Source organism: Dama dama, chromosome 13 (genome assembly GCF_033118175.1).
Source record: "Dama dama isolate Ldn47 chromosome 13, ASM3311817v1, whole genome shotgun sequence".
NCBI lineage: Eukaryota > Metazoa > Chordata > Mammalia > Artiodactyla > Cervidae > Dama > Dama dama.
Window position 1 is genome coordinate 49,641,839 of NC_083693.1, and position 16,602 is coordinate 49,658,440.

General features: G+C 35.8%; 1 protein-coding gene across 6 annotated transcripts in view; it reads right to left on the reverse strand.

Annotated features, from left to right (window-relative positions):
- STRN3 (striatin 3) overlaps window positions 1-16,602 on the reverse strand; it is a 98,747-nt gene that overhangs the window by 43,983 nt on the left and 38,162 nt on the right. For all 6 annotated transcript variants that reach the window (XM_061159068.1, XM_061159069.1, XM_061159070.1 and 3 more), the window contains exons 2-5: window positions 11,903-12,006; window positions 11,345-11,418; window positions 4,806-4,887; window positions 1,429-1,602 (exon numbers count right to left, since the gene is read on the reverse strand). In XM_061159068.1, the coding sequence (XP_061015051.1) occupies window positions 1,429-1,602; window positions 4,806-4,887; window positions 11,345-11,418; window positions 11,903-12,006 (434 nt within the window). The remainder of the gene's footprint in view (window positions 1-1,428; window positions 1,603-4,805; window positions 4,888-11,344; window positions 11,419-11,902; window positions 12,007-16,602) is intronic.

Consider the following 16,602-nt stretch of genomic DNA (forward strand, 5'->3'; position numbering starts at 1 on the left):
AAGAGTGTCACTTGGCAACAAAAGAAATGAATCACTGACACACACGCTATAACGTGGATTTTAAAAACACCATGCTAATGCAAAGTAGCTACGCACAAAATAACCATTTACACAAAATATCTAGAATAGGCAGATCTACAGAGACAAAGCAGATTAACAGTTGCCTAGGGCTGGTGAGTGAGAGGTATACAGGAAAGATGAGGCGTGGCAGCTAATGAGTACAAGGTTTCTTTACGGAGCAATAAAAATTTTCAAAACTTAGATTATGGTAATGGTTGAATAACTTTGTGAATACTCTAAAAACTGTTAAACTTATATCCTTCAACAGGTGAAATTTATGGCAAATTGTATCTTAATAAAGACATTAAAATTTTAAACTATATCTGGTAGCTTTCTGAGTCCAAACACAATGCAAAGCCTTGTTTCTTTCCCAACAGTGACTGAACAATCATTACACATAGTATTAAAATTTATTCAAAACACTCTAACAAAAATCTAAAAATCGAGGTGTTCAAATAACTCTCAACTACATGAAATCCCTTTCAAGTTTTTTTGTTTTGCATTCATTATTTTTTTAGTTGGAGGCTACCCTCTCAAGTTTTAATTTTGCACCTATTTCAGAGATACTTCAGTCATTCTCTTGGCATCAAAACTTCAAGATACATAAATTTTAAAAAGTGCCTAAATAAAAAGTTTATCTGTTCATTATTCCATTTAGGAAAAAACATTTTAAACCTGAATTTTACATGCTTCTTTTTTACAGAATTTTTTTTTTACATGTTTCTTTTAAAGGCATCTATTTATTTATTTGGCTGTGCCAGGTCTTAGTTGCAGCATGCAAACTCTTTGTTGTGGCATGTGGGATCTAGTTCCCTGACTAGGGATCAATCCCAAGGCTCCCTGCATTGGGATCATGGAGATTTAGCTACTAGCCCACCAAAGATGAGCCTCTGCATGCTTTAAAAATTGTTAACAATAGTAACAAAAAGCTAAAGAGATTCATAATGCCTGTTATACAAATGTTAACCTATGCACTCAAGAACTGATGCTTTCGAATTGTGGTCCTGGAGAAGACTCTTGAGAGTCCCTTGGATAGCAAGGAGATCAAAACAGTCTTTCCTAAAGGAAATCAACCCTGAATATTCAATGGAAGAACTGACGCTGAAGCTCCAATACTTTGGCCACCTGATGCCAAGAGTAGACTCAGCGGAAAACATTCTGATGCTGGGAAAGATTGAGGGCAGGAGGAGAAGGGGGCAACAGAGGATGAGAATGTTGGATGGCATCAATGACACAATGAACATGAGTTTCAGCAAGCTCCAGGAGACAGTGAAGGACAGGGAAGCCTGGCGTAGTGCAATCCAAGGAGTTGCAAAAAGTTGGACACAACTCAGCGACTGAGCAACAACAAATAAGTATAGTTCATACCTTTTGATTTCTTGTCCTTTTTGCTTAGGAGATTCACCTCCATTCAGGATCTGTTCTAAATTCTTTGTCTCTACTGATCCATTTGGTTCTGAATTGGACAGTCCAAGTAATGATCTTACCCGCTGAGACCGTACATCTAATATTGTATCTGTATAACCTACTTCCTGAAGGTATCTATAAGAGAAAATTAAAAATATTAAATCCCATACTTTGTTAATACCTGCAAACTCGTTAAATGAAAATCACATCAGAGGATTTTTAAAATTCCATAACACTCCAAAATATACTCTTCCTTTCCTTAATACCTTTCTTCTCTATAGACTAGTTCAAGTTTTTGTTTTTTTTTTTAAAGGGCTGATTACAAACCAAAACTTAATTGAGAAAGCATATAGACAGCTAATACTAATTAAGAGCCAATCATCCTGAAGCCTAAAAAGCCCTAGAGCTTTTAGGAGCCGATCATATGTATTACTTAAAAAAAAAAAAAAAAAATTCCAGAAAGTTGTAAAAGATGAATAGAGCTAAACCTGTGAACAATGATAGGCCACCTTGAAAGCTTGACTCTTAGCGAGAGGTTAATGGGTAGTTCAGTTCTCCTTCTAAGATCTAAGATCTCATTGCAGTCCTGTAGACCTGTGGTTTTCAAACTTTCCTTCCTAGCTAAACCAGGTTACCGAACAAGGACCTACTATGAGACCTAAAATACAGATAATGGGTAATGAATGAGTTTGTGTGACAAATTTTAAAATTTCTTACCAAAGTACTGATATTTGACAGCCTAAGGGAAGATGTTAAAAAGAAGCCTTATATATTACTGACAAAATAACAAAAGATTTCTAAGTGAAAGCTAAAGACAGGGACACTGACTGGTTAGGACACTAACACAGCAAGAAGTTAAAACTGGAGAAGAGAAAAAAATGTGAGAAAAATAAGCGAAAACCCAAGTAACTTGCTACAAAAGTAACTATAGCAGTAAATTAAGATGAGAATTTTGGAAATTTTTCAGGTTTCTAGCTGAGATGACTGAATGGTGATTCTACTCAATAAAATGAGTAATAAAGGGCCAGAATCTGGTTTTACAGGGTACCCATCAAATAATCATGTAGTACCTATCAAAGTGATAACATTTATTAGGTACAGTGATAAGAAAGGTCAAAAGCTCAGAAAAGAATGGACTGGGTGTACAGATTTGGGAGTCATTAGTGTTTGGTGATATTTGAAGCCATGAATTTAAATGAAGTTACCCAGAGAAAAAGCATAAATAAAAACAGAAAGCTTGGGGACAAAAAAGCTGGAAAAGAAAAGCACAAAGGAAAATCAAAGGAAAGAATATGAGAAATTAGGGTTAAAAAACAAAACCAGCAAAAAGTAACTTCATGAAAGTAAGAAAAACTGAGTTTCAAAAAGAAATGAGGAGTTTATGTCAAGTATTTCCAAAGGATCAAGTGAACAAAAGGGTCTCATAAATATGTTTGTGATAGAAGCTTCAGGGAAATATGAAAATGGAAAACTAGCTGAGAAATGAACAAAGAAAACTATTCACATAAACTATTTTTAGAGAAAGGTAAAAAGAGACAGACTATGAAGCCAGACAATGGGATTAGGCATTTATGTGAGAAATTCTGTGTACCTGTTTTCCCTAGAGCCATCAAACTCTTCTAAAAAATGTGGTCCTCTTTGGAGGGGGTGGGAAATAACAACTCCACATTCTAACCATCTGGTCTTAGTAGGCCATCAAAATCTTAAACAAACCAGGTAAAAACAACTGACTTGGTAGTTATTCAATCAAGTGAAGACAAATTTAATCCTCAGAAAGTATTCTTAATAAAACAAGGGATCCTCTGTTATTTGGAGAGAAGTGGTTTTCAGGAGAAAAGAATAAAACTGATACACAGAGGAGTAGAAAATGAAGAATTTCAGATCATATCCTGGATGCTCCACTCCCTGAGAAATCCTCAAGTGATGCTCCAGCTCTTGTGTTCCCAACTCTTAATCAATCAGCACTTCCCTTAACTCAGCTAGCTACCCTAGCATCCTTCCAAGCAATAATCTGTTTTTATTAAAACTTGGATTTTAGTCACCAAGAGTTCAGATTGATAAAAATTTCTCTGAATAGAACATTAGAAACTGAGATTATAAATACGAGGTTTAAATACATTTACAAAAAGAAAAGCAAGAAGTGAAGAGTTCTCACCTGATAGCCTTCATATTTTCAGTGAAATAGAACCTAAGGTGCTCTAATGAGAGTAAGGAAGAATGGGTTGAGATGCAGTGCAAGTTTAGGAGCGCAAACTGAGGGCAACAGGAGCAAGAGATGACAAGGGATATGGAAAAAGGCTCCATGAAATGTTTGGACAGGAAACCATGCATGTGTAATGGCATTCACACAATTCTATGACTTTTCTCCAAGAATTAATCAGAAACAGAAGCAACAGATAGTATGACTGAACTAGGGCTGAGATCCTCCAGGTAGGTATAGTAAAATGACTGGTGGGACGAGGAGGGGTAACAAGTTGGCAGCAAGAAAGCTAAGGGTACTGGCAAAAGGGTAAAGGATCATGGGGTCTAAGCAGGAGCTAACGAAGTAACAAAAAGAAAAAAAAACCCTACCACAAGAAAAAAACAAAATCAAACCAACCACTGGTGGAGGAGATATGGAAAATGAAGCAGTCAAAATCAGATCAGAGGGCAAGTAACAGGGGAACCAGGTTAAGAGAAGTGGAATACGAACTGTCAGATATAATAAGACCAAAGGTCGGACCACACTTCACTGGGTTACTGAAGCAAAGGTAAAGATACCTAGGTTTGAGAAGGGTGAATAATTACAAGTTACCTAAGATTTCAGGTGCATTCAAGTACCAAAGTTTTCCAAACACAAGGGAAAAGAACAAATGAATCTTTGTTTTATTTATTCTAATTGATAGTAAAAAGATTTGCCACAGAAGTACTTCTAATAGAGCAAAGAATTAAAATATCAATAATGTTCCTCAAAAATTCAAGTAAATATAAGCAAGCCAGCGCTGAAAAGTTTCTGACAACCAGTTAAATTCCTTCTCTAAACCAGTCACAATCTCACTTAAAACCAAATATGTGAATTTTGCAGTGACAGGAATGAGTGTGTACATAAGTATGAATTCCCTATTGTTTCTGACATTCTATTCCACAAATAAGAAAATAAGATCATTCTGAGAAATGTTTAAAGAAACATTCAGAGGATGCAAACTTCAAAAAGATTCAAAATCTAACAAAACAAAAAAGAAACAATATGAGAGCTATACACATTGTCCCACTATCATTAAATAATTTTCACTTGCCAAGTGACTGAGTAAACACTTTCATACCTAAATCCTTAAAGCTGAAAATGAACCATTACTCACTGTCTTAACAGTTGTCTGCCTTGCTTCCACGTTAACTGGCTATTCTGAGGTGCTGTGGGAGCCTCTGTGTCTTTGGTTTCTTCTAAAAATTAATAACAACAACAAAACAAGACAAGTTTCATACATGTTACTTCAACTCCTGATAATGCTGCCAAAGTTATCATAAAGTCCACAAAAACATACCAAAATATTTTATAAAGGATATAAGAAAATTAACTTTTATTGAGTGTTTACCATGGGTTATTCATTTTAACTGTTTATCCTGATACCAAACACTTAAGCACCATTCTCCTTGTTTTAAAATTGGGAAAAGCCAAGTGTATATTACTATTACTACAAGAAATTAAAAAAACAAAAGCCCAGGATTTGAAATATTATTAAAATCAATTACTACCAGAATTCTGCTGATTTGAATGCTTCTGAAATTTAAAATATTTACTATTTACATAAATCAACACTGTTAAGAAACTGGGTGTGTGTGTGTGTATAAAATGAGTAACTTAGAGTTTGTATCAGTAGATGCTAAGTCTATACAAGACTCAATAGAGTCAGTTTCATTTTTAGAACAAAAAGTTAAACCAGAAAACATTTTTACTGTATGTAAAAAGTCATATTTTATTCTCAGGTAACAGTGTATACATTAAAAAAAGAGTTTAATGATACAGTGTAACTTCAGGTGAGTTAACTTCTCAACAAGTATCTCCAGAGTGGTTCTTAATACTTTATTGGCACTAATGATATAGAAATAGTTTCCTGTAATTTCCCATTATAAAAATGAAGATAAAGCAAGAATATAGGGCCACAGACGACAAGCACTCACAGTGAATGTTAAAAACTCTTACCATGGCTTACTGTCATTAGTCTCCTAGATTCCTCAGAGTCATGTGAACAAATAGTTATTGGCAGGAATTCAAATATTCTTTGAAGGCATAACTTCTCTAGCCCTAACAATCCATTATTAGTATCCTCTCATTCTTCCCCTATATGTAGATATATCTATAATTTCTAGAATTATCTCCTTCTTATAGCCCCCATTTTTTATGACTTTTTCCTATTTATACCATTTTATTTTTAAATCACATATAACATAAAATCATTGGCCAAAAGAATACATTTTAAAAAAGAATGTAATTGACCCAAATCCCATCACTGAGAGTGTTAATATTTGAGATTTTCTTATTCCATATTTTCTATCTGAAGATAACATATGTGAGCTTCTCCACTCCTCAAATTAAAAAAAAAAAAGCGTGACCTAAACTGCACTACAAGCTGCTTTTAACACTTAATAGATCTTAAACACTGTATCACAATAAATATAGATTAACATCACGTAATTATATAGTATTTTATAGAGAGTATATACCTATTTAACCAGTCCCTTATTGTTGAAATTTGGCTCGTTTTCACTGTTGCTAAAGGATATTCTTGAGTACACCCAAGCACATATAGTTCAATGAATTTTTGAACACGCACATGTAACCAGTACAGAGATTAAGAAACAAAACACCATCAGCACCCCAGAAAACTGGGGTGCCCCCCAAAATGCCCTTTTCCAACTCACTAGATACTCCCTAGAAAGTATCAACACTACCCTGGTTTCTCAGCACAGGTTAACTTTTGACTTTGATCTATATGAAACCATTTATATCAATTTTCAAAATTTTATGTGACCCACTCATGTTGTCAAGTTTGCTGTTCATTTGCTAAGTCCTGTCCAACTCTTTGCAACTCCATCGACCGCAGCATGCCAGGCTCCTCCATCCTCCACTATCTCCCAGAATTTGCTCAAATTCATGTCCACTGAGTCAGTGACACTATCTAACCATCTCGTTCTCTGCTGCCCCTTTCCCCTTTTGCCTTCAATCTTTCCCAGCATCAGGGTCTTTTCAAATGAGTTGGCTCTTTTACAGTGAGTCAGATTTTCACATCAGGTGTCCAAAGTATTATAGCTTTAGCATTAGTTCTTCTAGTGAATATTTAGGGTTGATTTCCTTCAGGATTGACTGGTTTGATCTCCTTGCAACCCAAGGGAGACACTCAAGAGTCTTCTCCAGCACAAAAGCATCAATTCTTTAGTGCTCAGCCTTCATATTTTTTTTTTTTTTGCTCAGCCTTCTTTATGGTCCAACTCTCACATCCGTACATGACTACTGGAAAAACCAGTCTTGACTACATCGTCTAAAGAGTCAAAGAAGAGAGTGAAAAAACTGGCCTGAAATTCAACATTAAAAAACTAAGATCACGGCATCTGGTCCCTTCACTTCATGGCAAACAGAAGGGGAGAAAGTGGAAGCTGTCAGGTTTGTTGTTCAGTTGCTAAGTTGTGGCCGACTCGGCGACTCCAAGGACTGCAGCACCCCAGGCTTCCCTGTCCTTTACTATCTCCCGGAGTTTGCCCAAATTCATATCCACTGAGTCAGTGATGCTATTTATCCATCAGTTTGATTATAATTTACTTACTTTTCTTGCTAAATAACATTTTCTTACACTAAAATACCACAAAATACTTATCTATCCTATCAATAGAGAACATATGAGTTGTTTCCAGTTTGCAATTATTAAAAGTAATAATACTATGAACATTCTTACACAAGCCTTGTGATGAACATTTCAAGGAGTGGAATTACTGTACCATAGGACATGCTTGTGTTCCCTTTAGCAATACAGTTATCTTCCACTTTTCAAAAGCTTTATGTCACTTCACTTTTTTTCTTGTTTAAAGATTTATTTCTGGTTGTGCTGGGTCTTCCTCACTGTATACGGACGGGCTTTCTCTAGTTGCAGCGAGTGGGAGCTCCTCTTCATCATGGTGCTTAGGCTTCTCTTGGTGCAGAACGCAGGCTATGGGCACATGGGTTTCAGCAGCTGCAGTGTGGGGGCTCAGTAACTGTGGCACACAGGCTCAGCAGATGTGCAGCATGTGGTCATTTCCTGGACCAGCGATGGAACCCATGACCCCTGCGCACTGGCGGGCAGATTCTCAACCAACTAGACCACCAGCAAAGCTCTCACATCACTTTTTTGAAAGACCTGCATGTGTAATACCTGTTTTCACTAGCCTAACTGAAAAAAAAATTCAGAGACCTTTTTCACTTTTTATGAAAAAAGGTTAGAAAGGAAAACAGCCTCTTTAGCATTTGTTTTGCAGTGAGCTGATGAAAAATGGCAGCACGCACCACAAGCAGCAGGAGAGGCACCACCAAGCTCCATACTGAGCCCCACACCTGGGCTTTATCTTCATTTATTTTGTGCACCATTAGCAAGATGTGTCCAAAGGTAAATTACACCTTTGCCTTATGTCACCTTGGCTTATGAACGGGAATGTTCTATTTTTGGATAGTGGGGGAAATTTGTATTGACATCACTTTCAGAGCAGTTTTATCAATTTAGAATTCCAATACCAGTAGGTGCAAAATTCCTGGCTGATCCACACCCTCAGCAACACTGAAAAAAAAAAAAAAAAGACATTTTTTCTCCTTTCACCATTGTGATAGGTAATGTATTGTGGTTTTAAGTTCCATTTCCTCAATAACTAATACATTTGAGCATCATTCCATATACTTACTGGCCATTTCTTTTATTAGTGACTTTTCAAGTCTTTTTGTCCCTATTTCTCCTGTTTTAGAATCTTCCCCAAAATGGAGGGAAATAGGAGTTCTTTACAGAACTGGATACATATTCTTTTATAGGGTTAAGTTTAGGATATATGTATTGGTATTACTTGGACAAGTGTATAAAAACACAAACATCTTGTGCTTCTCTTAAAACAGTATTTTGTACATCTTCCTTTAACATTTTGATTTGAGTATAAAAAAGGCAATACTGATTCAGTGTTTATCTCTATCTATACTTTGACATAAATAATTTTGTCCTGTTGTCGGCACGGTGTATTTCTGCCCATTCCTTTGTCTGTTTTCCATTAAATATCCTGAGTAGCTTTTCTACATCAGTAAAAATAATTTATTTTGTTATCATTGTGGCCCCTATAAATAAAATACTCAAGATGCTATTTTACTCTTCAATTTAAGGAAGTTTAATATTTAAGTTCACATTGGGAAGGTGCCCTGCAGAAGGGAAAGGCTACCCACTCTAGTATTCTGGCCTGGAGAATTCTATGGACTGTATAGTCCATGGGGTTGCACGACTGAGCCCCTTTCACTTTATACAGATAAAAACAGATGTGTCTTTATCCTATTTCTGCTGTGGGCAGGAGAGATTATCTGCTAATGACTTGACTTTATACAAACTTGCACCAAAACCAGTTAGCCAACTGTGACTCTAGCTTTAGGAACAATGGGGCTGCAACTAGCCTCTTCACATTTACACAGACCAAATAAGGAGAACAGTCCTCAAGTTACAGAAAGCAGGGGATTTCCTGGCAGTCCAGGGGATTGGCTAGGACTCAGCGCTTCCAATGCCAGGGCCCAGGATCAATACCTGGTTAGGGAACTAATCCTGCAAGCCACACAACACAGCACAGGCGAAACAAAGAAAGTGACTATTTTCTGACTACTTTAGCCATATTAGAAAGAAAATGAGTTAAAGGAAAGCTACGAAGGCATCAAGTTTCCTCTGTGGTGAACCACTGTACTCCCTCAAACTATGGTAGGACTGCTATGGTAAAGAAAGTATTACTGAAAATATACAGGTTTCACATCTTATATCACTTACTGTCGCTTTTCCAAGGAAGACGCAATCTTGTCCCTGACTCATCAGAGTGAGTCTTCATAACCACTTACAAGCTAGATCAAAGGAAACCCATGCCACTACTATCTTACTCTCTTAATTTTATATATGACAACAACTAGGAAAATAAGTGTGTGTGTCTCTGTTAGTCACTCAGTTGTGTCTGACTCTGTGACCCCATCAACTATAGCCCACCAGGCTCCTCTGTCCGTGGAATTCTCCAACAATACTGGACTAGGTTGCCATTCCCTTCTCCAGGGGATCTTTCCAACCCAGGGATCGAACTTGCACTCCAGGCAAGTTCTTTACTCTCTGAGCCATCAGGGAAGACAGGAAGATACGGTGTGGTGCTAAAACTGGTAAGTGGAGAAGACCTAAAAATAAATCAACTGAAGATTGTACATATAGGGTGTTTCTGCCAAGTACTCAATATTAAAGTAAAAGCCAATCAGCTAAATTTTTACAAATCTATTATAACATTTAACTGTAAAAATAAAAATTCATACTTTTCTTATTTTCCCTATTAAATATGCTTTAACTTTATTAGGTATGAAAGCAACTATAACTTTCCTGGTGGCTCAGTGATAAAGAATCCACCTACAATGCAGGGGACTTACAGAATATGCAGGTCTGACCTCTGGGTTGGGAAGATCCTCTGGAGTAGGAAATGGCAACCCACTCCAATATTCTTGCCTGGGAAATCCCATGGGCAGAGGAGCCTGGTGGGCTCCATCCACGGGGTCACAAAAGACATAGCTATGACTGAGTGACTGAACAATAAGAAAGCAACTACAGAAGAGAAAATTTGTATATTCAAATGAAGACATCGTTTTTCCTTATCTTAGTAACCAGCAGTCAAGAACAGTATAGAATTCAGTTTGCTTGCACTAGCAAAATGCATATATAAATGGGCTCTCTCTCTATATATATATATCAGAAAAAGAAAATTATAGTAATATACCCAAATATTATATAAATCAAAAGACTCGTTCCTTATTAAACTTTTAGTCTACTCAAATTGCAATCATATGAAACCCTAAAATAAACAGTGAACTGTTAGCCTTTTCTTATATCCAGCTTTTCTCTTCCCTGCATAATTGTTCATCACATTCTACTCTTACACTCACTATTTTAGTAAAGAGTAAGGTCAACTGGAGAAAACGTTTTCCTTCTTGTGTCTTTATCTGGCTGCCTCCATAGTCCCCAAATTCAAATTTCTAATTCCTTTAGGACTAAACTGAGTTAATCACAGCTTCTCTACGAAAAAACAGTTAACTTTTTAATAATACAAAATTAAGTTTATGTAGGGGTTTCTTGGTGGCTCAGACAGTGAAGAATCTGACTGCAGTGCAGGAGAGGAGAGTCCGACTCCTGGGTTGGGACGATCCCCTGGAGAAGAGACTGGCAATCCACTCCAGTGTTCTTGCCTGGAAAATTCTATGGACAGAGGACTGTGGTGGGCCACAGTCCATGGGGTCTCAGAGAGCCAGACACAACTGAGCAACTAACACACACAAGCTTAAGTAGAATCAAACAAAAATCGCCTACAAGTGGTACAGAGAGTTACTCATTCCCTTTCACTTCTAATTGTGACCAAATATACATCCAGTTTTACAGAGGTTTCAAAACAAGAAAAATAAGACAAATAACTTCAGGATTGATGAGGAGGTAGATGAAACTTTTATTCATTTATTATTTTCCCTCAAATTCTAGAATGCATTATAATAGTTATTTAAGTAACCAATGCTATCAAAGCAAAACGGAGGTAAAGAGAACATGCCTGTTAACAAAAGTGAGCTTAAACAAGTTTTTCTAGGATGGAGGGCAGAGATTAACAGAAGAATCAAGTTTACCTGATTCAAAGGTTGGCATTTTCAAGTCACCTTGGTTCAGTTCTGTGCCATATTTTAATTTGTGATATTTTGCCCTGAAAATTTAATAATAAATTGTTGAAAGAAAAAAAAAGTTTTATTTTCCTTTCTACACAGTTTAATAACTACTGGTATATATTTCTTCAATGACAAATTTTAAAAAATCATATGAATGTCAGTTTCTTTAAACTTTAGTTGCAAACAAGATAGAGGAAAAAAATACACTGCATGTACAAGAAAAAAAAAAAATTATCCAAATAAGGTATACACCCAAGTAAAGATAACTTTTTCTTAATTTGTTTAAAAAAAAAAAAAAAAAAGGGCAAAAAAACCCCCGAAACTTAGACTCTACAAAAAAATATATTACTTCAATTTAAAGATTTTAATCTTTTTTTTTTGCCATGTAATGATCGAATCAAAATATCATCCTTTATTTTGGGCAAATCTTTATATCTTTCAGAGTTTTCAAATACACTGTACAATAACATGTGAGAATAATAGTTATACTTTTATTCATGCAAGAAAATAAGGGACACCTACCTTTCTTGTTTTAATGCATACTCTAACATCTTTATTCTTCTTACTAAATCCTTCTTCAAGTTTTCTTGACCTTTTCTTTCTCCTTGCAAAAATGCTATCCGAGCCTAAAAATATAAAAAGTTCATTTATTTTTACTTTTTAACTATACACAGGAAATTGTAAAAAGGAAAACAATAAGCATACAATTCTGCACTTTTATTCATGATAGCAAGATTTAAAATTCATAGTAGTAGTTGATAAAACTTTGTTAGAAAATAGTCACTTTAAAATAAAGATAACTATAAATTAGCTATTTACCTATAATCCTTATGGTCTCTACTACTAACAATTTTCACATAATTTTAAAAGGAAATTTTATATGCAAAAATTACACTTAATTCCTAACAAACAAGTTACAAAGAACAGAAAGTCATCATATTCACACTTTTCCTCAAATTATATATTAGTTGTTTTAAAAAGTCATATTACCTCAAAAGCATTTCTTTCATGAAACATTTAAAAATTGATAATCTTCCCCTTTCTGACCACCACACTTCGAAATGTTTCAACTCTTGAAACAATTATGCAAAGTATCACAAGTATTAGGTTGGTGAAAAAGTAATTGCAGCTTGGACCCAGAATTTAAAATCATTATAACTATCAAACACATCTTCATTAACCAAAACAGGAACCATTACAATCAACACATTTTTGCAAACGATAGATATGTTTGTTTATTCCTGTACCATAAAAACCTGAGCTCAAGATTCAACAAACTCTTGGAAAGCATTTTTGCATCCTGCTGGTTGTAGAAGCATTTTTCCTGCAAAAAGTTGTCAAGATGCTTTAAGAAGTGGTAGTTGGTTGGCAAGAGATCAGCTGAATGAGCCAAAACTTCACAGCCCAGTACATTCAACTTTTGAAGCGTGGGTTGTGTGACATGTGGTCAGGCATTGTTGTGAAGAAGAACTGGGTCCTTTCTCTTGACCAATGCTGGCTGTAGGTGATGCAGATCTGCAGGTATCTCATCAGTTTGCTGAGCATATTTCTCCAATGTGATGGTTTCATCACTGGGATTCAGAAAGCTGTTGTGGACCAGACGGTCAGCAGACCACCAAACAGTGACATGATCCTTTTTTGGTGCAAGTTTGGCTTTGGGAAGTGCTTTGGAGCTTCTTCTTGATGCAACCACTGAGCTGATGTCAGCAGCTGTCGTACAAAATCACTTTTCATCACACGTCATAATCCGATTAAGAAATTGTTTGTTGTTGTTAAATGGAATAAGATAAGACAACACTTCAAAAGGACAATTTTTAAAATTTCTGGGTTAACTAATGAGGCACTCATTTATCAAGGTTTTTCACTTTTCCAATTTGCTTCAAATTTTGAATGACTGTAGAATGGTTGACACTGAATTCTTCAGCAACAACTTGTGTAGTTTTAAGAGGATCAGTTTTGATGATCCTCAGTTGGTCTTGTCAACTTTCAACGGCCAGCCACTGCACTCCTTATCTTCAAGGCTCTAGTTTCCTTTGCAAAGCTTCTTGTACCACCACTGCACTGTACCTTCATTAGCAGTTCCTGGGCCAAATGCACGGATGATGTTGTGAACTGCTTTACAACTCGTTGTGAACTTGAATAAGAAAATCATTCAAATTTGTTTTTTCTCTAACATCAATTCCCTAGTCTAAAATACATATAAAATAAACAGTAAGTAATGAGTCATTAATAAGAAAAAATGCGCATTAAAATGATGTATAACAATCACATTTAAGAATGTATTCCAATATCAATGGTAAAGTTCAAGAATGCAAAACAGCAATTATTTTCTGCAATTACTTCTTGCACCAATCTAACAAGTGAAGTTATATGTTCAACAACATTGTTACTTTCTACCATTATTTTTCTACAGTTAATTTTTTTTCCCTTTTAATTGCCTTATTTCCTTAGGGAGACAAGTTTTCATCTTTTTCTGGCCCTTCCCAGAATGTCAGCCTCCTTTATTTACCCACATGAAAGTGTGATACGTTTAAGAAGACTGGCATCTGTATGAGGTATTTCCTGTTATAAAACATGTGTGCAATAAAATCAACTTTCATGGTTTTGTTGAGATGAGCAATAGATGTATTTCTTCATTAAGAGAAAGTAAGCTACTCAATAACCTAAATTATGGTTAATTTAAAAAGTTTTTTTTTTTAATTTCAGTGAACATGGAATCAGAACAAATGAATTCATCTGGATGATTTAACACATTTAAGTTTGGGAAAATTAAGAAAAATCACCCACAACTCCAGAAGACCTGAAAATGATACACAGCTATATAACATATAGTCTAAATGGAAGTTTCAAAACAAAAATAAAGATCTAGGAGCAATGATAAAGATTCAAAGCCTAATAATAGTCTAAGATCCATAAGAGAAAAGAAGAACTTCTCTCTTAAGCTGTGAAGCAAAGGTAAAATATGTCAATTTCACTGATACAGAATCAAGAATTTCTGATGGAGGGTTTTCTTCTGGATTGGCTAAAAAAAAAAAAAGAATCACATACTATACTTGACTCCAAATTCCAGATCTCAGAAGTATTTTACAATTAGCACCAGAAGATGATGAAAGAAGTTCATTTTATTCTGCTTCTTAATAAGTAACTAGAGATTTTCAGGTTGAAAAAGGCACTAAAAACTTTAAAAAATCTTTTTTTGGAATTTTGGTACTAAAAAATCATCCATACCTAGAGAATCCAATAAATGAAACAAAGACGCACAAATCATGTAAAATAACAGGAACACCGAAGCAGTTTCTGAACAGGAGCCGAAAGGGGATAATTTACAAAGATACAAGACAACAAAATGGTAAGAATTCATTAAAATGAAATCTTAAAAGGACATAGTCTAACTCAAAATACCTGAAGAGGGGGGTAAAAACAACAGATTAATGATGGAAAAGACATAACTATTGGGACTGACCTTACAATTCGTACAGACTAAAAAGGTAAAGATTATGTCTTATAGTGATAATAAGGACCAACTAAATAACAGATTTGGCATTTAGTAAAGGATCATGGAAAGCTATGACAGTGTGTTAAACATACAAGTGTGACAAACAGTGTGTTGGACAGTGTGTTAAAAAGCACAGACATCACTTTGCCAACAAAGGTCTGTATAGTCAATGCTGTGGTCTTTCCAGTGGTCATGTATGGATGTGAGAGCTGGACAATGAGAAGGCAGAGTGCCAAAGCTTTCGAACTGTGGTGCTAGAGAATACTCTTGAGAGTCCCTTAAAAAGTAAGGATATCAAACCAGTAAATCCTAAAGGAAATCAACCCCAAATATTCATTGGAAGGACTGATGCTGAAGCTGAAGCTCCAATACTTTGGTCACCTGATACGAATAGTTAGCTGACTCACTGGAAAAAACCCTGATGCTGGAAAGACTGAAGGCAGAAGGAGAAGAGGGCAACAGAGGATAAGATGGTTGGATTGGCATCACTGATTCAATGGACATGAACTTGGACAAACCCCGGGAGATTATGAGGGACAGGGAAGCCTGGTGTGCTGCAGTCCATGGAGTTGTGAAGAGTCGGACATGACTTGGCAACTGAACAACAACAGCAATAAAGGATCGAGAACAACAGATTTTTCAATTGTTTTTACAGGTCATGATGCACCATTAATAGAATCATCTTTGCAAATAACCTTTTAAAAAGTAACTGCAAAAATCCTTACAATAGCATCAAAAACCAAAAGTACCTAGTAATAAACCAAAGATACACAAAATCTCTGCACAAAAAGTTTAAAACTTTAACGGAGACATAAAAGATAAATGGACTAGCAAACTCACTACTGGAAAATATCAATATTCACACACACATTAACCAAAACAACGTAATTCAAAACAATTAATGTAATTCCAATATACTCCCAAAGTGTGTGTACAGAACTAGAAAAGCTGATTATGAAGTCTTTGAAAGGTTGCGAGAATTACCAAAATGTCATATTCAGAAATATAAAAGAAGTGATGCTGTTGGGAAAACGGCATCAACAGACTTGCTTGATGGAAGGGTAGCCATAAATCTCCAGTATGTAAAAAATGCAGTAACTGCAAAGTGCAATAAAATGAGGTGTGCAGCAAATGTTTATATGATATATCTCTTCATAATCTCAGATTAAGGAAAGATTTCTTGAATAAGATAAAGACACTAGGGCCTTCTCGGGTGGTCCAGTGGCTAAGGCTCTATGCTCCCAATGCAGAGGGCCCAGGTTCAACTTCTGGTCAGAGAACTAGATCCCACATGTCACAACTAAAAAATCCCACATGCCTCAGTGAAGACCCTGTCTGCCACAATAAAGACCACTACAATTAAAGACCTTCTGTTCAAGATAAAGCAGGGACTGGCAGGCAACCTTTTGGACAATCCCAAGTGAAAAATGGTTTAAAAAAAAAAAATTAGAAGAGGCAACACAGACCCAATGTGATTTCCAAAGCCTAGTATATTTACTATTAAGGTTTGCAAAACTTCCAATATTAGACAAAACAGACTTTAAATGATAAAAGGCTGCAAAAGACAAAGAACACTGTATACTAATAAGAGATTCAATACAACAGGAAAACTAAGATCATGGCATCCAGTCCCATTACTTCATGGCAAATACATGGGGAAACAATGGAAACAGTGACAGACTTTACTTTCTTGGGCTCCAAAATCACTGCATATGGTGACTGCAGC